Genomic DNA, 22,104 nt, shown 5'->3' on the forward strand with positions numbered 1-22,104 from the left:
TGAGTGTATGAGCCAGGAGTAACCCTTGTGCAACACCAGGTGTGACCCAAAAAGCCAAAAAATAAATAAAAATAATTGAAATGATGCTTTGACAAGTGTCAATATTAGAGATTTAGCAAGTGGCCTGCAGTGTTCTCAGAAATACAGGTTTCCCTGGGTCAAGTGAGCTCTCTCACTGGCCGGCAAGAGGGAACACTGGACAGGAGAAAGACAAAAGCCCCAGTGTCCACCCATGACAGGGACACACGCGGTGGCTTCTCCAGACTGCCCTCTTGGGGGCCTCCTGCCTTCCCTGTGCTGTGGCCCAGCCTTCACCCCCTCCAGGACCCAAGAATTGTTTGCCTTGTTAAATGCAGCCGCTGTACAGATTCCTATTGTTTTCAGAACATCTGGTTTGCAAATGAAAAGATCTCTGGAGCAAGGCAGCACTGGTGAACAATTCTAAAAAAGCTTTTAACAAAACTTGAAATTGCAGAGAGAGAGAGAGAGAGAGAGAGAGAGAGAGAAAGAGAGAGAGAATTGATTCCTTTTCCTGCTACCATTGACTTCCCCAGCTCTTGGCAAGGTGACCTTGGAGTGACCTTGAACTTCAGAAAGAATTCTTGGGGTCCCATCCTTTGGGACTTCTCATTTTCTTTCTGTTCTCTTCCTGCTCACCACCACCCCCCCCCCCCACCCCCAGCCCCCAATCCCTGAGAAATGGGAGTTTAATTATAGCCTAATGTGGATGGAAGGGAAATTAACTGAGACACTGCTAGAAAATAAACTTCCGAGCTTAATTTTTTTCCAGCCAGTGTTCTTGCTCTCAATACCTTTCACACCAGTCCCAAATAAATAAGAAGCGGGGAGGGTGGGGGGTGGTGGTGAGGGGTAACGCTGTATGTAATATATAATAGCACAGCACAACTATGAAAATAAAATTGTCAGGGGAATTCCTTGCCTGCCCTCGTGTCTAGATTTAAAGCAGCTCCGTAACAGAAACTGAAGGGGAATTCAATTAAGTAAACCCATTGGCTCTTTATTGACTTTAGTTAAGAAAATAAACTGGGGGGGGGAAGTGTATTAAAATATGTCCAGACTGCTTCGTGTGCATTCATTCACGCTTATGACAGTCAGAAGAAGATTCAGCCAGTCCCTTACCTCTCAGCTCTGCTGTGCAACCAGTCGGGGCCTCTACCTGATCACATTGGGCCTTTTTGCCTATGCCCAGCCTTGCCCACCCAGAACCCCCCAAAAAATGTAGCCTCACAGGGGTCCTTGCCTCGTGAGGCAGGAGTGCTACAGAGCAATCAGAGAAGGAAAAAAATATTTAAGGTTGTGGATTTAATTTGCTTGCAGGATTTCCCTTTTCACTTACACTGTCCGTTTGTGTTGGAGACCACGAACGAATTTCCGGATTAGTTTTGAAACCCCCCACCCCCAGCCCGACCCACTCAATGAACAATTCGCAGTTGGAGAGAATCCATATGAAAGGATTAGAACATGCCACGGTAGAGCTTACACATGACTGTTCCAGCTAAGTAGTGCCCAGCCGCCTCCTCCAGCCTTATTTCCGTGTGTTTCTTTTTGGGGTGCTTGCTTACATGGTGATGTCTGCCATCTCATGCGTTGTCAGAGCCTTTTCAGTTTGTAAATACCCTATGCCACAGCATGCACGGTCCGTGTTTTTATTCCTTCAGGAGAGGGTCCCATGAACTGTCTGGAAGGCTGGGTAACAGAGAAGTCAATACTTAGTGAAATGAGCGTCTTTCAAATGGCAATCCGGGGCCCTGCCTCCGGATAGCTTGTTTGATTGGAGTCGTAAAAGAACTCGAGAGAGAGCCAGCTAAGACCGTCCTCGCTCACTGGGTTCGCAAAGACAGGGGATGGTTTTCTTGCAAACGGAGAAAATAAACATACAATAAATTTGCCCTCCTCGTAATTAAAATGAGAATATAGAGACAGTAGCTCAGCACAGCCCTTTACATCCCGGAACCCGCCCGCCCACTGTAAAGTCTAACTCAACTTCGTGGTGACCTATTTTTCTCCCAGGCCGAGCTCCAAGATTATATTTTAAAGGCTGCACCAAAATGAAGTTTCAAAAGCCCTTTGTTCGGGCAATTAGGCACTCTCATTTTTCAAGTTAATTGCAGCATTTATAACTCATATTGGAAAACGGCGATTTGCATTGGGCCTGTACATCGCGAATGTTATCCCTCCAGGGGGGTGACCCCACAAGTTGATTCACCAGGGCGGGCTTGGCACATCTCCCCCACGTCTCCTGATGAAGACACCCTAATCAATCGTTCTCCGCAGAGCAGCCCTCATTTCCGAGCCCGGGTGTCTGTGTTTTCTGCATGAAGTCATAACGCAATTATGAAGGAGAATAAGGTTCTGTCACCAGGCTCTCCTGCAAGAAGCTCAGAGTCACTTCTAGAGAACCGGATTGTTTTGGGTTCCCCCGCCCCCCATTTCTTGACTTGAAATAGCCTCTGTTCGGAGAGCACACCAGCTGCTCTGAGAGAAATGGAATAGCAACTCCCCAGATACCCCCTCGATCTAGTCCTCTATTGCACTGCCAACCTACCAGCCTGCGTGCCATTTCCAGCTGCAGTGACTGTCGTTGGAACGTGTGTTGGCTTGTTGGCTTTGGACTGTTTTAGAACGTGTGTGTTCCTTCCCAGCACTCCCTTCCCCTTCCCTTTTGGGCTCAGTGGATGGGTTTCCCCTCCCCTGACCGGGAAAACAAGCTGTACTGTGCACTTGGCTTGCTATGCTTTCTGGTGTTTCCCCCCAACCCCCCCCCCCCCCATCCCGGCAGCTATGCCAAAGCTTTGGTTTCATGGCGTCGGAAGACAGCCCCATTGAGGTCACTTGCTAACGCTAAGATGTTCTCTCTAAGTAGTCTAACCCTCAGGTTTTTCTCCAGCCCTTTTCTTTCTATTTTAGACCCATTATCTACCCGATGATAAAGGCTTTTAGAAACACCAGGACAACAGTTATCTTGAACCAAAAGTATTTGTTGCTGCTCCCCCCCCACACTTGTAAAAGGAGCCAATGACTAGCCATGCAAAACAATGTATTACCGTGCATATGTAAATGTTTCTGTACCCGTACGCATTTGATTTGGCCCCTCAAATTGAAAGAGCCTCAAACTAAGCCTTGACTGGGATGCATCAATTAAGGAGCCGAGTCTGCAGTGCCTGGGATAGAGATGTTTCAACTGTACGATTTTTTTGGTGTTCTGGTTTGTTTGTTTTTTTTTTTAACTGTATTATATGCATAAAGACTTGACTTCTAAGTAAGTATGGTATTCCTATGCAGTATGATGTATGGTTGTTTTTTCCCCCCTTTAATTCTTCAGAAATTTGGTCATAATTTATTGTAAGCTGCTAATGGCCTCAGACTTCTTATTAAATCTGGCTCCTTCTAGGAAGCCCTTCAAGGGCCCTGATTTTTTTTTTTTGGTGTAGAGATCTGAGGAAAACATGCCACATGAAGGGGAACACCAGTGTGAATTCAGCGGTCCTATTTCTAAATCCACAACTCCAGGCTCATGTGAAAAGAAAAAAATGCATATATTAAAAATGCACTTTTTAAAATATATGTATGTACAAACCCTCTGCTTGGCATTCTGGAGCATTAAAACATTGCCTGTGTCCACCTTTGGAGGCCTTGGATGATAAGCACCTGCTAAACAGCCGCCTGATGAACAGGGACCATGGAAGCAGCTTTCACCTTTAACCCCGAGTTCCTGTTGGACTAGAGACAACAGATCCTGTCACCCCTCCTTTCTGGAAGGAAGAAAATGGAGGGCCTGAGGACCAAAGCCCAGGCAGCCGGAGGCTTACCAGTGATGCTGGCTGGGAGAGTGATGGGCACATGACCTTGGGACAGGACAGTGTGCCGTCATCATCGTCATCGTCCTCGTCATCCTCGACGTTGTCGTCATCCCTTTGGTTACCTGTTGACCCCATGCCCTGAGCCCCCGAATCCAGAAGTCCCGTTCCCCAGCCCCTGGAGGAAATTCCCTGTCATGTAGTTGCCTGCAGTGCCTGGCTTGAAGCTAGTCTCAGGAAGCTTGACAGAAAGGACTTGAGAAGGAGACAAGCCCATGTGGCCTGGCGCACAAAGACCATGTCGTGTCCTCACCCAACGGTGAACGTGGGGCCCACCTGTCAGCTAAGGGGCGGCCAGCAGCTTTTCTCGGGCTAGGCCACGTGATTCGCAGAGACGTTAGTCAGAGGTGCCGGCTGGAATGTCACCGTGTCAGAGTTCTTCGCTCAAGGATTAACCACAGGCGTGTGTGTGTGTGTGTGTGTGTGTGTGTGTGTGTGTATGTGTGTGTGTGTGTCCACGACGTGCCTGTGTGTGTGTCAGATGCATCTAAAAACCGCCTTCTCTGTCCTATACCCGGTGCCCACTCTCCAGCCGTTGAGTGAAAGACCCTGAATGGAAACACCTGAGACCGTAGATTCCTCTGCAGGCCTCTGAGCCCCAGCCAGGAAGGATCCCAAGAGCACAGTTGATTCAATGACATGGACTTGGGCGGTCCTGAAGAAGGCCAGGCCCTCAGGCGGGGCAGGGTCCCACCAAGGCAATGTTTGAATGTCAGAATCCACGGCGGAGGCGGCCCGCAGCCGGCTGCGCTGTCATACTCCTGAGCCTTGATGTATTAAAAAGCCATCTCGCGGGACCCGAGTTGGCCCTGGTGCTTCTCGTCACTTTGCATGTTCCCCTGACGATTGACTAGCAAGTCGATGTGTCCTGGCAAGACCCCAGAACCAAAGAATTTTGCTGTTTTCCTCCCCGGCTCGCAGCTTGGAGCTGAAGGCATGTCTTCAAACAGTGCAACTCACTTCAAATGCTTTTTTGCTTTTCATTTGATTATTGCTTGTCACGCGATGTTCTTTGAAAGCTTGCTCATATATTATCTGTTCCATTTTTTTTCCATTCTCCCCTTTTTTTGCATGCCGTTCCTCCTGTCTCTTCCCTTCCTCCAATCCTCTGTTCCCGTGTAGACACAACGGCGACGACAGAGCCAGCGGTTCACGGTTGGTATCACATTCCTGTTTATCTCCTTTCTCAGCACTGCTGAGAGGCAAGGCAAGCCTGGGAAAAAGAGAAAATGTCGTCTTCAAGGGAAATGGGGCTTCACGCAGCCTGATCTCGGGCATAGATTCTAATTCCGAAGCTTGAAAGGACGCTGAGTCTTGTCATTTCCGTTGTGAGTTCGACGGCCCTTGGTTTCGGCTCAGCCGGGGCCTGGCTGGGTCTTCCCATTGCCGACGCTGCTCCCACTGCTGAATGACCAGGGGCTTCATAAAGGCAGACACCCACTTTGCAATGTAGCCTCTGAATCGAAGGCCCTGTTGCTTTGTCGAAAGAGCAGGTTCTGGGTATGTTTTGCAGAAGGAGGGATATGTGAGGCGTAGTAGTTGGGACGAAAGTTTTTGTTTTTGTTTTTGTTTTGGGTGGGAGGGGCTGCGAGGTGCTGTTTGTGTGGTGGTGGTATTTCTGTTTAGATCCCTAAGGCAGTTTCTCTTTGGGGCTGTACATCGATAGTACAGCGGGTAGAGCACTTGCTCTATACACAGCCACCCCGGTTCCCAGCACCCCATATTGTCCCCTAAGCTCTGCAGGAGTGCAGAGCCAGGAGTCAGCCCCGAGCACTGCTGGAATGCCCTCTCAGCCTCCCAAATGCAGAGCCAAGAGTTAGCCCCAAGCACTGCTGGGTGTTCTCCCCAAGTGCAGAGCCAGGAGTCAGCTCTGAGCACTGCTGGGTGTGCGCCCCCTGAAGGGAGAGCCAGAAGTCATCCCTGAGTACTGCAGCCAGGAGTTAGCACCAAGCACTTTTGGGTGTGCCCCCCCCTCACTGAGTGCAGGGCCAGGAGTCATCCCTGAACACCTCTGGGTGTGCCCCCCCCCCCACCGTGTGTAGGGCCAGGAGTCACCCTCGAGCACTATATATAGCCAGTAGTCAGCCCCGAGCACTGCTGGGTGTGCGCCCCCTGAAGGGACAGCCAGAAGTCATCCCTGAGTACTGCAGCCAGGAGTTAGCACCAAGCACTTTTGGGTGTGCCGCCCCCCTCACTGAGTGCAGGGCCAGGAGTCATCCCTGAACACCTCTGGGTGTGCCCCCCCCCACCGTGTGTAGGGCCAGGAGTCACCCTCGAGCACTATATATAGCCAGTAGTCAGCCCCGAGCACTGCTGGGTGTGCCACCCCCCCTTCCCCGAATGCAGAGCCAAGAGTCAGCCCTGAGCACTGCTGGGGATGCCTCCCCCTGAGTGCAGAGCCAGGAGTCAGCCCCGAGCACTGCCGGGTGTGCCCCCACAAAATAAAGATCGTTGCTCTTTTCAGTACATTCCTGTTCTCATTTGCCTCACAGCCTCCTGCTGCTTCCCTCTCCGTCTCTGTCAATGCCCAGGAGGACATTTACTCTAACACTCAGCTGGAAACCTCCCCACATCGAGAATGCTTACCAGACGTCCATTTTAACATTAACCCAGACCTTGAAACCCTTTACATAAGGCTATCTTTGTAGGCCAAGTACTAAAAAAGTTGGTTATGATTTCAACCAAAGATAAAAAAAAAAATCCAAGTGAACAGAGCCAAGAGGGAAAGGAGGGAAGCGTCACGTCCTCCTCCCCCCCCCCCCCCGCCCCCCACACCTCACCACCGCCTTCCTGGACAAGATAGAGCATTCACTCACTCCAAGCAAAATTTAGAGCTATGTTTACTTTCTCTATTAGCGCCAACCTTAGCCTAGCCGTATCGTGCTCGGAGGAAGAGAAGGTAGTTTTTAAAGGGCTTGAATTTTAATCGTTGACTCTAAGCGGAGTGTGTGATAAAAGGCATCACTTTGCCTTGAATCACATTGACTGTTGGGCAGCCCTGAAGTCAATCACTTCAGTGAAAAGAGGTGATTGGCCAAACTTGACTGTTTGCTAGGCTTTTAGAGACGCATCTCTTTCTACACACCTGCCTGCCAGGATGCGTCCGTTGGAAATCTCTAAGTGAAGCTTCTCTCTAGGAACTGTCCCCGGGCCGGCTTGACGCTTGGCGGGTGGATCACCCACCTGTTCAGACTTTCTGATGGGGAATTCTGAGAAACCAAAACAAATTTAAGTGGTGAGCAGGAATCTCCCTCCTTAGGCCATTCCCAAGCCATTCTACCTTCCCCTGCCCCTGGTACGAAGGGAAAGGTTCATTAAATAAGTTAAAGGGCCAGCTACATTGAGGATCATGAGAAATCAATTAGGTATAAAACTTCCACTTTATAAGGTAATGCCCCTACATCCTTGCTCCATCTCATGCATTGCACTCCATTAAGCTTAGTTATTTGTAGGTTTCATCGTTAATTGAGCACTTCCTGACTTCCATCGATTATTCTCCGAGCTTTAAGGCTATTTTAACGTCGTTCAAAAGATTTGTTCTATTTGAGATGCTTTAAGTTCTGAGTTTCCTATAATTAACTCCAGGGTCAAACGTTACCAGAAGGTTCTTGGATTCTGTGAGATCTTTGAAGAAATATTGATTATTTCCTAACTCCTTAGTTCTGTTCTCTAGGCCCCTTCAATAAAACCCATGTCTTTATGTGACTGAAGTGGGTGGAGTTGGAGTTGGCATGGGTATTCAGAATAGGAGTAGGGTTCCTGGCCTGAGAAACAATCAAGCTTGAAACAGTAATCCCGATTTTAAGATACCACTCTTGACCAGGTCTTTCCAGAGAGAGAGAGAAAGTGAGAGAGAGATAAGGGTGTCTTTAGGACATTCTACGATACACTTGGAATAGGTTTTGGAAGGATTCCTGCGGAAGGGAACTGAGATATTTGTGTGTTGTGACAGGCTTATAGTTTCGGGACAGTAATTAAGTAAGGGGTGTTGTGGTGTACGGAGTTGATTTACAGTGCATGTAAAATAGGCCCAGAGCAAGAAATGGGGGGAGATCAAAAAGAAGTTGGTTTTGCTTGCACTGTGGGTCAGTAACATCCACACTAAAATGTGTGTGTGTGTAGATTCAGATATAGAAGTAGATATAGATTTGATCAATGTACGATTGATCAAATAGTTGTCAATATAGATTTGATATCAATGTACGATTCCCGAACATGAAAGGGGAAGTGATCCCCAGAGTGAGGTAGTAGCCAGTATAAACACAGTCTCCAACTTGTCCAAAATCCTCATTAGCACCCTCAACAAAGGAATCCTGCCACTCCTTTGAACAGTCCCACTAAAAAGTCCACACCAAAAAGCTTTAATTAAACTCAAAGTGTTATCTTCTTTGGTTTTAGTTTGGGTGCCAGGGTTAACTTCTGGCTCTGCACTTCAGATCCCTCCTGGTTGGCTTGGGGGACCACATATGGTGTCAGGGATTGAACCCAGGTCAACAAACTCTTTGCCTTCTGTACTATTGCTCTGACTCCCAGGTATTATCTGGAGTTTCACTTGATCGAGGGAAAAAGTCTTCCAGGACAGTTGTTGGGAAAGAATAGGTAATAGAATGCAGTAGAAATTACAAAATGGGTAAACTAGTTTTCCAAAGTGGTATCAATTTTCCATAAAACTGATTCTGTTTGAGAGTGTGAGGGCGAAAGAGCCAGCTTCTTCAGGGCAGTCACTGACTTAGATTCATTTGAGAATCATCTTGAGATGTTCATTATGGAAATTTCGGGCCTTGAAAAACGCGAGGTGGTTTGGTAACTTGGCAACTTAAATGACAAGACATACCAGGTCAGTCCATTTACTGGTATTAAGTGTTTTCAACTGGAATTGCCTCAATATTTCTCTTTTACAAAAAGCAAACAAGTAATTTTACGAAAACAAAAACCAAAAATAGCCTTTCCCTTTGAAGACTCATTAAAATACTTTAATTCAAGCTTGTGTTGCTAGCGTATGTATGAAGTATACCAGTTGTTTATGTATGTTGATCATTTTGTTCTTACCAATATTGGATTGGAATAAGCATGTACTGGAAGGGTTAGACATGCATGGGCATGATTCAAAATCGAATGGATTTTCTCCAAAAAAAAAAAAAAAAGAAAGAAAGAAACCAAACAGCAATCAGCAACAGTGCGTCCTTAAGGATCTAATTGGTAGCAATGCTAAATATCCGTGAACGAATGGGATTTTTAGACTAGGGTGGCCAGAGGGATCTTCTTTAAATAAGGGTCTTGAGCATTTGTGTTTTTGGAGCTCATCCTTAAGGCCTGGACAGGAGGAGTCCTGTGTTCTGTGTGCATGTTGAACAATGCCAAAAACTCTGCCAAAGCCCGGGGCCACGCCATCGGGACACCCACCCCCCCACCCCTCTCAAGTCGAAATGCATGAGTGGTTCACAGCACGGATGGTGCAGCTCTAATCATGACCATTGACGTGTGGGTGCGTGTCCGTTTTTATGTTTGCTCAGACGTGGGGCGCTTCCCTGTAATGTCTTGTGCCTTGTTCCTCCTCTGCCCCGTGTGTCCCTTCTCCCTTCTCCCACCCACCTCCCCCACGTGAGGGTCCGGGGAACAGCATGCACGTGTGGTCTGCAACCGTCTGGAATAGTGTTTGTGCTTTTGCTGCACTGCAGTCAGCTGGCTTCCTCTGGGGTCAAGGTTCTCTCTCTGTCTCTCTCTGTCTCTCTGTCTCGCTCTCTCTCATTTTTTTTTAAGTCGGCCTGTCCTTTCTCTGTTCTGCTTTCTACCTCTCCCTTGATACATTGAAGGCAGATGAGCTCATGGATTTCAATATCCCAAACTGAGTTCTCCAATCGTTTTTAATCCGGCATGGGATTGCGGTTAAGACTCAAAACGGGGAACAGTCTTGACTCTTGGTTTTCATTTCCAAACGTTTGAATACACGCTCAGACCCAAGGTAACTGCCCGCCAATCTCCCTTTCCCCTGGATTACTTTGTAAGTAGTAAGAGCCATGATAGAATCTTAATGGCACATGAAAATTCTTCTCTGACTTTCCATCCAATTGCCGGGGGGTGGGGAGGGGCATTCTGTCGCCCACTTTCCGGGAAAAGCCAGCAGTGCGCATTATTACAACCTCTATGTCCACCCCTCTGTGTGTGTCCCCTCTGCACATCTCCGTCTGAGCACCCGGCAGTGACATTCAGTGGCTGTCATTCAGTCCCAGAACTGCAGACATTGGAGGTTCTTCTCCAGAACAAAGCTAAGGCGTTTGCCAATGGCTGCAGAGCCGGGAGATTGGGTTTCAGCCTTGATATGCAGTTTGGAAACAGTGTGCTACCGTACAATGGCGTGAACCAAATTTCTGCTAATGGGAAGAAGGGATCAACTCTCCACAAAAGCTGACAAAGCAGGAAGAACAGGATGACTGAGATTTTTAGACTCAAACTCTGAGGGGGGTTGGGGGGGAGAGGGATGGATAGTCTGAAGAGGTGTGGCTGCTGGTGGTTCCGTCTGCTGGCCTAGGGAATCAGATGTAGTCCGCTTAGGTAAGAGAGAAACCTTCGCCTCCTTCCTCTGGGAAATGGTCCTCAGGTCAGTTTTTATTGCCTTGAGGTTTTTCTCTCCTTTGACTTTTTTTTTTCTGAGATTAGGAAACTGATAAACCAAACCCACAAACATTTCAACTGGACCTTGATTCTGATTATCCGGAGGATTTTCTGTTGTCACTCATTGGGGGTTTTTCAGTAGCCTGGTTTAAAGTTAAGGCCACATCTTAGCCTGCCAGGAAGCCTGTGCAGAAGATTAGTCAGTGCGGAAGGCGCTCCGAGATGTGGGCCACACGTCGTGTCCAACGGAGAGGCCGTCTAACACACATCGTGAAGGGTCACGGTTGCACCTTAGGATTCTAGTAGTTGCTTAAAAAAAAAAAAAAAGCCCTCAGGTAGCCAGAGTCAGCTTTAATTGGTTGAACAAAGTTTAAAGGAATTTGAAGACGTTTTCATTTGAAACAGCGAGAGAGGGCTTGGTGATGGAAGGGTTGAAGAGAAAGAGCAAGAAGTCATTTCCTACTTTTTGTTGAATGGTGAAGGTTCCCTTTGGAAGATTGTTCCCTGCTTCATAAAGTGCATCTTTTTTTTTCTTTTTCCCTAACAATAAAACAATAGGGGGTTCCTTTTTAACAATTGAGAAAAAAAAAATGATACCTCAGCCAAAGCCCTCTGGGGCAGTGGCTTTAGCACTTCCTCATTTGCACTCCAGTGCTTCAGTCAATGCCCTGATCATATTTATTCAGGAATCGGCCAACTACGGAGAGGCACTGTGGACACTGGAAAGGACAGTAGCAGAGCAAAAATGAAGTTTTGAAGTTAACAGAAATTCTTAACTTCATTAAAGGAAAAAAAAAATGCCACTAACCTAAATGGCTTCCTGCTTTGGCTAGGAATCGTAGCCCTAGCCTCCAAATGATTTGGACATCTTTTTAAATTCATACCATTAAAAATGACAGTTTCATCTTTAATGAGGTGGATATCAACTGTCTGTTGTTTTTTAATAGGGAGCTTTGCGTATCCGTATTGCGTATTTGTCCTTTCTTTAAAAAGATTTGTTTCCTAATGCCCTTCTAGGGCACAAGCCCCTTCCCCCAGGACAAAGCCACCTGCTCAAGCCATGGAGTTCCTGTGGTCAGCGGGTGCCCAGCGCTTGTGTACCATACTCTTTTGATAGTCACTGGGCCACGTAGAAGTGAGGGATTAGCCTTCCAAGAACTGCAAATTCATAATTAACTACAGAGGAGTACTTTATGTTGCCCATTTATAACAATTATTCAAATAATTGTATTCATCAGTCTTTATACAATGGATAAAGCCAATTAGAAATGGGACCACTTTTCAACCAATCCGTTTTCAGAACAAATGGCTGCCTCCCCCACTACCCAGTTGCCTCTGATTTACTGCACTACTTATGCCCAAATCCATAGTCTGGGAACAGCCGTGGGCTAGAAATGCTCCCATTTCACTTGGCACCTGGCCTTGAATATTGGCACCTAAGGGTCATTGATGGAAATCCTTCTTCAAGAGCTGCTAATGCAGTGATTTCCTCTCCCGGTGCCAACCAAGCGCTTTATAAAACAGCTTGCAAAATCCAGGTTTCTGTGGAAACCCAAGACCAATCATTTCTACATGAATGTTCTGTTCAGATGTTGTTGGGGGTGTTTTTTTTTTCCTCCTCCTCCTCTTTTTTTTTTTTTTTTTAATGATCAGTTTGACACTGTGTGTTTCCAGAGCATTTGTTTCGGTTACTTTTATGCTCTGGTCGGTACTTCACTAAGCATTACTCACAAATCATCAATTCCACAGATAGATTATAGTTTCCTCTCTGGCAAGAAGACCAAAACAAAACAAAACAAAAGTTAGCCAAGACATGCCTCTCTCTTCAAAGTTGCACTGTTATAATCGGTCCACAAATATCTCCAAAAATGTATTAACAAGTCAGTGTGTGAATCAGAGAGGCCGGAGCCGTGAGGCAGGTTTTTGGATCAGGACAGCGAAGAACCAGTGGAGGCCTGCTTGGGTGGCTAACATTGTGTTCAGGAACAGCGTTCGAAGGAACAGCCCGCAGAGACCAGGAGGAAGTGGAAGCCGTTCCCCTAGGTGAGCCCCGCTGTCTCCCTCCTGTCTCCACCTCGACTCAGAGCCATCACCGCCGGCCAGCTTTGGGGGTGGCTCAGAGAGAGGCATTGAACCCCACTTGGTTATCTCTCCTGACCTAACTGCTTTTTCAGCTTTGAGGGTTTTGTGGCTCAGGTGAATCCCACGGAGTTTTGAAATTCTTGTTAGGGGAAAAAAAAAGTTTTTGTTTTTTGTTTTTTTTGTGTGTGTGAATCTGATTTTCTGATGAAGGCATAACCCGCAATCTGCGGTTAGCAGATGCTGCGCCATTTTGAAAGAAGTGATCCAAGATCGTCATAAATTGATAATGAACTGGATTTGTCAGTATTGGCCAAGGATTTCAATTTGCAGTAAAATGTGCAATAAAACTGACATCTATCAGTATGTAACATCTAAATGTATTTGAGCTGTCTCAGAGCATCGACAACTCGCAATCAGGCTTTTGTTTTTTCACCCTTTTTTCGCGTGCTGTGATGAGTGAGTGATTTTTAACATTCGCCTTCATGTTTCGTGTGCTCTAAAAGTGGAGACTGAGGAATCTTTCTGCCTTGATTGTGTATCAATAACAAAATTAAATGATTGGGAAGATGTGCTTAGAGATTAATACATTCAAGCAATCCAAAAAAAAAAAAAACCAAAAACGGGGAGATAGCAAGAGATTTGGCTCATGTTTTTATTTTTATTTTTTTTCTAAAGAAACTCATTCTCAGTTTTGAAGTGTTTTGTTTATGTCCCTTGAGGAACAAAAAGAAACACGATTTGTTTTTACTTGTAAGGCCTTACTCAGTTGCCCAATTCCGCAGAAGAACTGGACAGTGAGGACCCTGCAGGTAAGGGCTAGTCATTAGGTAAGGCCTGCAGTGTCCAATCCGTGGGGGTCTGTCCACTTTGACCAAAGGGCCATTTGGTTTGTGAGCACTTGTGGATTCTAAGACTAAAGGAAAAGCGACTTGAATGCATCCCACCTTCTGCTCGCCGGGCACTCTCCCCTCTGGGAGGGGCCATAGGCTTTCGAGTGGGGGTGTTGGCCAACGCATCTCTGCGAATGCCTTAAAAATGGTCTTTATGTTCTAGGTATTTAATGGCTCGAGAGAAATCTTGTGGTGTTAGTGAGCAGTTGAAGGATGCGGGCACGGGAGACAGGTTCTTCGCTTTGTGAACTTGTCCATTAAGTCGCCACCTACTTCTGTGGAACAGACTAGAAAAGGCTGCTTCAGACATAGACGTGGAGTGGGGGGGGAGAACCCGGGGAGAGGGGGGTGACTGTTTTACCACACGTCACGATGGAAACTAATTACCCACCTCAGACCTTTTTCACAGCACACTGAGCTCTTGCAGCAGTCGGTTTCATGCTTGGTTCCAGGATTTGGGTGTTACTAATGCGGAATAAGAGGCACATCCTAAAAGGGAGGGAGAGGAGGTCAGAACTAAACAATTATGTGAGCCCCTGTGCTGCGGCGGGCCTCCCTGCCAGCCAGGAACCGCTCCCTTGGCGTGTCCAACCGTCGCTTCTTAACTAATCAATAAAAGTCTCCTCCTCCAAGCGGTGGAGCCACAGCCGTAACCCAGGACAGTAGCTGCATACTCCCCCCTACCCCCCACCAGCTGGAGAGAAAGTTTCCAGAGAGAAGCTTCTAGAAGAGACGTCAACCGCAGCACTTCCGATGGTTGGCCTTGAATCACCACCATCCTGGGTGCCAGAGCTTCTTCCCCGGTGAGAGGGTCAGGGGAACCCCACCTGCCCGCAAGGCGCCATCCTGGGCTGGGCTGCTCTGGGCTTCCTCACACCTCAGGGAAGCCCGCGGGTCTCAGCTTGGGCTCAGCTGTGGGGTATTTGCAGAGCAGCGTAGCCCGGGCCCACCTGGGTCTCGTTTCACTGCTGAGTCGGCGTCAGTCCATGGCAGAAGGATTCCACTGACACTCGTTGGCCAAATCACCGCTTCCCCGACCCAGTGAGTCGAAACAGAGCAACAGAGGAGATAAGAGGGTGACCCACCAGCACGGCGTGTTTGGAGGAAATCCACCAGCCAGATTCCCTTTTCGAGGAACTCTGAACGTCCCTCCTCAGAGCTCGATTGGATGCAGACTCTGCTCACAGAGCCCCTGTCTCAGGCCCCAGCAAGACCAAGTTCTCTCAGTCCTGATTGCTCGCAGCCTGTCAGCCCAGAGGTGGCTCACAACTCATGCAGGAGTCGTTTGCCTTCGTCGGAAAATGGGAGACCAGACCGCCTCAGCCCACACTGTGCTACCTCCAGGGTCATCATTTAAGCAGCACGCCGGTCCCTCGCTCTGCACCGAGTCCAATGTGGCCTTGCTGAGGTCTCATCCATCATCCCCGAGTCAGGAGCAATAAACCAACAACTGTTTTGTGTTCATAACAATTTCGTTAAATTAATAATTACGTGGTGCCCCCCCCCTTCACCCCCCCCAGCACGGAGCCCGCTCGTTGCCTGGGAGCCATAAGTCATGTAGAACACTCGCTGATGATCTATCGGGCTAGGGCCGGGCTGTCTTTGCATCTGCTTTGATGAACTAATCAAAAACTGATTAGCACCTTTGTTCAAAGGGGATGCTGATTAATCAATTACTATTGATTGTGAGCTTGGCTTCTCTCGGCAGCAAAGAGACATCTGAAGGGAGGGAAAAAAAACCCAACCAATAAAAATTGAGCAGCTGTCATAGTGTTTAAATTTATTAAAACAAAATACATTATTTTTTATGAAGCTGTCTTGAAATGGGTCACTGAAGGGGAGCATATTGATTGAGAAAGGATGAACTTCTCAAATTTCTGTAGCCCAGAGACTGAATTCAATTATAATACAAGACAAACAGGTTAACACCCGTCTTAAACAGTCCATCAATAAATTAGCGTAGGTGTTGCACGTTTAGTGCTAAACTGTGGTAATGAATAATATTACGATCCATTCCCTGCTCCATCTGGACAGAAATTTCATACTTTTGCTTATTATGGGTAAATGTTCTGTCCCGAATTTCCTTCGAAATAAGAATGGTGGTTTCCCCCTCCCAGCACACACCCCCTTAGAGTCCCCCCCCCCCCCATTCACCATGGCCACCTCAGCTAATGACATTTTCACGAGCAGCATATGGTGGCCCATCCTCACCCAGTAAAGCAAGTGGCCCAGCTGATCCGTCTCTTTAATCTGCATTTAAAAAATTAGGCTCATGTGTAGTTCCATGATTTAATTATTGCCAGTCCTGGGGAGCTTATCCAGTTTACTTTGAACTCTTTCATTTACTTTTGGGGTGTTAACTTTATTGATGACGGACCCACAAGAGTTTTCAATTGTTTTATCAATTACATCTGCTGTTTCCCGGTGACAGCTGGTAGTTATTGCCACCCATGTGGAATAGAATAGCTTTAAGCATATTTATCTTTCCATTTTATTTTAAAACTTTGGAAAATGGTCTCCAACTGCCTCCCTCCCATCCACCGCGGAAGGTTCTTCGGGGACCGGTTAGTGGAGTGTGCTGGTAAATGTGGAGAGAGTTGGGGAATGGCCTGGGGCCGAGTCCCAGCAATCCATCAATCTTGTGCTCGTGAAGCCAAGGGACCAGCAAGACACTCCAGAGCTGTCACGCTCCCCCAAATCGTGTTTCTACTCTTGCCCTACAAAAGAGGACGGTGGCCTGGAAGAATCCAACGGTCTCTCCCTTGCAGACTGGAGGAAAGTAGACTCTGGATGTTGCGGATGAGCTGGGCCCACTGTAGACCCCTGGATGGACAGCAGAGGAAACAGGAACCCAGAATTCACAATGAAGATGTGCTGGACGGGCCTTGGGTGTGGGTGGTTCAAACTGGGTTAGGCTTTCCAGCCTCCCAGTCTTCGTGAGTACCCCAAGGTCTGGCCCCAGTTGGCTCAAAAATGGGTGTCCGAAACTATCAATGGCCACAGCCTCTTGGGGGACTCTGCTTTCTGCTGGCCCCCACATACATGTTGGCTCAGATTTGCCAAACTCTTTCAACTCCTTGGTAGACTGCCCCTAAGGCTGACAAGGCGAACATTATATTCCAGCCGGCCAGTGGAAATTCCATCCTCACCAAAGGGGTGCTGCTCGGACACCTTGGACCCATGTCTCCAGCCTGGAAGTTTCCCTCGTCCCCTCTACACCCTTCCTGTGATCATCATTCAATACGTCTCGAGTGCCTCTTCCATGCAAGCACTGGGCTGGGCCCTCGGGTACAGCAGTGAACAAGACCAGCCAGGAGCTGCTCTGCCAGCGACTTAGCCGTGCCAGGTCCCAGCTCAGGACAGCGCCAAACCAGTGAGGGCGGCAGGCTCGAAACCCAGGCTACCCGCAGGCAGTGGCAAGTGGGATGGAAATGTAACGAGGCAAAAGCAAAGAGATGGAAACTCTAGCAATGCACCCAGGGGGCTCCCTCGGGGAGCCAGAGAACTCCAGGAAACGCTTGTTCCTCTTGTCTTTGCAGTGAGGACACAGGCTCAAAGTGTGCGGCCATTTACTGACGAGGCCTTCATGGTTAGTACCCGGTGTCTCACTGTTCTACAGGAAGTAGGTGGCTTGGTGAAGACGGCTCCTCCTTCCTGTGTGGAATCCACACTTCCTTTGCTCTGGGGTCTCCTTCTTCCTAATGGGCCCTTTTCAAGAACCAAGGAGGGGAAATCAGGTGCCATCTGACCGCACCCCCACCCCTAAGCCCACCCCACCCCCCCAAAAAAAGTCTTTTTGAAGCAATCGGTCAAGCTCTTTCCCCACCAGAGACATTTGCATTCCTCTCAATGGATGTTGGTGCCGTTGGCATGTTGACTCTCAGAAATCACCGGAATCTGTTTCCCACTGAGATGGTCCAAAATGCCGGGGAGACTCCGCTGGACTACCCACGTGGCCTCCTGGAGGTGGCCTTCTTGGAAATCGCCCTGGACACAGGGCCGAAGCTTGAGAGACAGTGCTCACATCTGACTTCCTCCAGAGGAAGTGCGCTCTCCAGAACCCAACACTGCTGCCGTTTCCACCAAGGGAGGAAGAAGCCCACCAACAGGAATGCCCCTTCCTGCCTGACACCAGGGTACACTCACAGAGTTCTGTGGGAGCCAGTGCTAGAGTTGGGACAGGGCTGTGTGGTGACTTCACCATATTCATCATCCATCCTCCTCACCGCCCCACGTGTCCACGGCCTACTGGAGGTCACCTCTGGGGAGAGATTCTAGTGAGAGATGTTTGGGATGACACGACGCCTCAAGCCTGCTCTTCAAATGTACCCGACTCTGAGGAGAACTCAGGTACAGTGGAGAAGGCTGTCCACACACTCCCTGGTCACTGAGCCATGTGGATTTTTGAGAACCCATCAGTTCTGGTCTCTTATTACCTCTAGTGGTTTCCACTGACACCTCAGTGAACCAACTCGATGACTCGAAAAGGGAGAAAAATCTGTGGGGTTTGGGGACCGCCTCTCCCCCCCCAACTCAACCTCCTCTGTGTGCTTTCTGTCCTCGCGACATGAACTGCTGGTTAAAATGCTGAGCTCCTGACTCTCAGAGGGTTGGCATGAGTCAGGACCCGCAGAGGCCATCGGTCACTCGCCCTGTCGTTCCCCTGTCAGTGAGAAGAAAGGGCTCAGCGACTGAGCTCGGCCAGTGTTTCGGGGCCACTTTCCCTGTGAGAACAGAGCTGAGTGGACACCACCACCCTCGCCCCTAAAGTATTTGATGGCGTGGAGTCCTCGGCCCCAGCCAGCGCTCAGAACTGGAATAAAGGCTGCCTCTGGCTTTCAGAGAGCAGGTTGAAACCTGGCCAGCGCTCGCGGGGGGCCTGTGATCTGCTGAGCCCAGGGCCCCCGTAGCACTTCGGTTCTGAGCCACCAGCTTCACCTCATGACCCCAGGTCCCCCGTGACTGCGTTCAGTGGCTCCGAGTGGCCGACAGACCCGTCTGCCGTCACTGAGTGGAGCTCGGGGCCTCGCTTCCAGCCCTGCCCCCACCATACACCATCTCCACCGGGCCCTCCTGGGGCAGAGAGTCTCACCCTGCCCGCCTGCCCCTTAGTCCAGCTTATTTCCAGAAGGCTCTCCAGGTGACACCAGGGCAGGTGGGTGCCGATGACGACAGCTGTCCCTGACGTAGCTGCCTCACCCCGAGGAAACGTAGCTGTGGCAGCTGTGACGTGGCTAGAACGAGGCGCGGCTGCTGACCGGGGCCTGCCAGACCCCTCGGGAGTGGCCTCCTGACTCTCTCCCTCCCGTTTATCCCCTGCTTTCAGTCTCTGGGAAGGCGGGAAAGAAAGGTTAGTGGGCACCGAGGCCCGCGCGCTCCAATATATATTAGCATCTTAATGGAAAGGTGTGCATGTACTGTATACATTTACCACTCTCTGACAAGAGGAAATTAAATGTCAGAAGGATTTGTAGCATCTATAATTGAATTGGTGCTGAGAAAAGGCAAATCTTAAAGAAGAATAACATATTAGGATTAGCAAATAATGTGGCATTTTTGTCAGCGCATGCCATTCAGCCGGTTCTCCTCCAGTAATAAAGTTGTGCTTTTTAAGATGCACACTTATTTTGCTCGCCATGACAGGAAGTACAGTAGGTGAGGGCAACATGGCTTTTTTCAGCTGCTGCCGGGTCCGTGTGTCTTGTTTTGTCTTGGAGGTCAGATTGGGTTCTTGGTTTTTTTGGTGTTTTTTGTTTTTGTTTTTTGTTTTTTTAACTTCCAATCTGGAAAAAAAAAATCCATCGTCAAGCTTTCTCTCCCTAGCAAGAAGGAGCGAGTGACATCATCATCTTTAAGCTTCCTCCGAGAGAGACTAATCCTCGTGCCCAGGGAAGCTGGAGGGAGCCTTTCCATTAAAAACCTCGCTTCTGAGGGTTGTTTTTTTTTTTTCTTCTTTTTTTCAAAATTTGGCAAATCCAGCTCGCTGCCCAGGAGAAAGACCAGAACTCAGCCAAGAGGAAAAACTGTGGCGGTCCTTTCTCTGGCCGTCCATAGGTGTGGAAATCATGGGCGTCAGAAGTGCAAGACCCATTAGAAGCTCCCTTGGGGTTTAGATGCAGACATGGGCAGTAACAGGGATTCCACCCAGGGCCTCCCACATACAGAGATTACCACTGAGCCACATCCGAGGCCCTTACCTACCTACTTCCTTGTTTGGGGGCCACACCTGGCGGGGCTTGGAGGCTACTCCTGGCTCTGTGCTCAGGGATCACTCCTGACAGGGCTCGGGGGACCAAAGGTGGTACAGAAATTGGGTGGGGTTGGGGTTTGGCTAAATTCACGGCAAGCGCCTGACCTCTGGCATGCACGCTCTCTCTCTCTCTCTCTCTCTCTCTCTCTTGCGCGCACATGCGCACTCTCGCTCTCTCTCTCGCTCCCTCTCTCTCTCTGTTTGTGTGTCTCTCTCCCTCACTCCCTCACTCTCTCTTGTCTGTCTCTGTCTATCTCTGTCTGCCTGTTTCTGTCTCTATGTCTCTGTGTCTCTCCCTCCCTCCCTCCCTCCCTCTCTGTGTCTTTTTTTCTCTCTCTGTCTCTTTTTCTCTCCCTCACTCCCTCCTTCTCTCTCGTTCCCTCTCTCTGTCTCTTTCTATGTCTCTGTCTGTCTGTCTGTCTCTGTCTCTGTCTCTCCCCGCCCCCCAGTACTGGTTTTTAGAATGAGACCTCAGGTGGGTTCTAAATTATGGAAAGAAGAGGTCTGTGTGCTGGAGGGGCGCATCTGAGTATCCCTGAGTCTTGGCCAAGGCTGCCCGGAGCCGCGCGCCGTGTGTTGGTATTGCCGTTCCATCACCGTCATCTCCCCACCTGCAGCTGGCCATGGCAGGCAGGCTGAGGTGGCTGTGTGCGGTCTTCATCGGAAACATCTGGCCGTCCCATCTCTGTCCACAGACATATGCCTCTGGCAGCAGAGCCTCCGAGGCTTGTCACAGCCCCCGCCGAGGGACCATGTGTCTGGGGACGCGCCGTCTCCCACACCGGGTAGCAAAGTTGCCGCAGAAGCCAGGATCTGTGCCCGAGCCCTGGGCCAGGGGCAGCCAGACTGGAAAGAGGGATGAGGACACCGTCAGGGACACGAGGGGCAAGAGCCCATGGAGCCAGATGTGTCCCAAGAGGATCAGGAGGAAGAGACAGAATTTTCCCTGGTGGCCGTCTACCTGGTCCAGCCACAAGAAGAATGTCCCTTTCCATGGGGGCCTGGACAAGCCGTCTGACCTGGGGGCCTTGTCATTTCTCAGATGTGAAGGCAATCCCGGGGTGGTTGCATTACCCACATCACCTTCTGGTCACGGGGCAGGTGGACTCTGGCATGTCCCCAAGCTAACCCCGCTGTTTTGACAAAAGAAAGGCCAACCCACAACTCCTGACCAGCGCCTGAGGCAGGGGCCCTTGAATCGGGCTCTTATCACACACGGAGCCCAGGCAGGTGAGGACAGCACGCAGCCTGAGTTGACAGCATCACCCGCCCACCAGTGGCAGGAGGAGCGAAATGCCCTGGGAAGCTTACGCGGCAAGCCCGCTCCACTCGGGTGTCGGCCCGACTCCCTTGGTTCTTCCGGGCAGGAGAAGCCCTTGTGCCGTCATAGGCACCCAGCAGAAATGGCTGTAGTCTTCGGGGTTGAGAGTAGAGACCGGACCCTGCTGCTCTGCCTCTCCCGAGCGGGAGATAACCTTCTGCACCACCCAGGTTGATGCCCTGGCCTGAGGCTGGGCCTGCCTGTCTGTGCCCACACGCCCTTGGGAAAAGGAGCCAGAGATGAACAGGTGCCCCCAGGCCCTGGGTGCTGAGAGAGTCTGTGGGTGGTGGACAAGCCCCCCACTCTGCCAGCAGAATGGGGTAGCTGAAAACTTTCCAGTGTGCACCCACAGGACCCGATGTCCATCCTACCCCTCGGCCAGTGCTGTCCAGGGGCGGCGGTGTCTTCTGCCCTGGCTGGGCACCTGCTCATACCATCGCTTCTCAAAGGGTCAGAAACCAGCACTCACTCTGCATCGACCCACTCCCCCAACTTTGGGTTCATCAGCAGCACCCTAAAAGCTCACACCGCCACCTCCCACGTGGACCAGAGGAAGGCAGGCTTGGAGAGCGGGGTCCCGGCTCTGCCGAGGGGTCACCACGCCAGCCCAGAGGCTGGAGAGTGATCACAGGTTCCACCTGAGCTGCCCCTGCCTTGGTGGGCGAGTGCTGGGAGGAGGTGGGGGGAGCCCCGTGGCACCTGTCCCCCCAATCACCCTGTCCCTCTGTCATGACGGAAGGAAGGGAAAGCGTGGTTCGGTGGTACTAGTCAGCTTGCTGATCAGTGAGTATCAGAGGGAAGCTGGCCAGTGTCCGTGCAAGTCAAGGCTCCACAAGCCAAGCACATCCTTAAGCACCAGGCGCTCGCTGGATAGGGGAGCATGGGAGTCGGCAGCCCCGGGCACGTCTCAGTTTCCCCTGGGGAGCTTAGTCCGAGGAAGGCTTGGTTTGGGGGTCACAGTCGCAGTGCTCAGGGGAGCATGCCATGTTAGGGCCTCCTCATGCTTTGCATGCCCTTTGAGTCATCTCCCCGGCCCCAAAGGAAGAGTTTGGTTGGAGAAACGAACCTGAT

General features: G+C 49.8%; 1 protein-coding gene across 7 annotated transcripts in view; it reads left to right on the plus strand.

The window, feature by feature from the left end:
- The window catches only part of CADM1 (cell adhesion molecule 1), a 371,444-nt gene that overhangs the window by 337,480 nt on the left and 11,860 nt on the right, over positions 1–22,104 (plus strand). For 3 of the 7 annotated variants that reach the window (XM_056107516.1, XM_056107513.1, XM_056107515.1), the window contains 2 exons: positions 5,001–5,033; positions 13,328–13,381. The exons of 2 other annotated variants lie outside the window; for them this stretch is intronic. In XM_056107516.1, the coding sequence (XP_055963491.1) occupies positions 5,001–5,033; positions 13,328–13,381 (87 nt within the window). The remainder of the gene's footprint in view (positions 1–5,000; positions 5,034–13,327; positions 13,382–22,104) is intronic. 2 more of the 7 variants (XM_056107514.1, XM_056107518.1) reach the window with 1 other exon arrangement.

Source organism: Sorex fumeus, unplaced genomic scaffold (assembly GCF_029834395.1).
Source record: "Sorex fumeus unplaced genomic scaffold, SorFum_2.1 ptg000169l, whole genome shotgun sequence".
NCBI lineage: Eukaryota > Metazoa > Chordata > Mammalia > Eulipotyphla > Soricidae > Sorex > Sorex fumeus.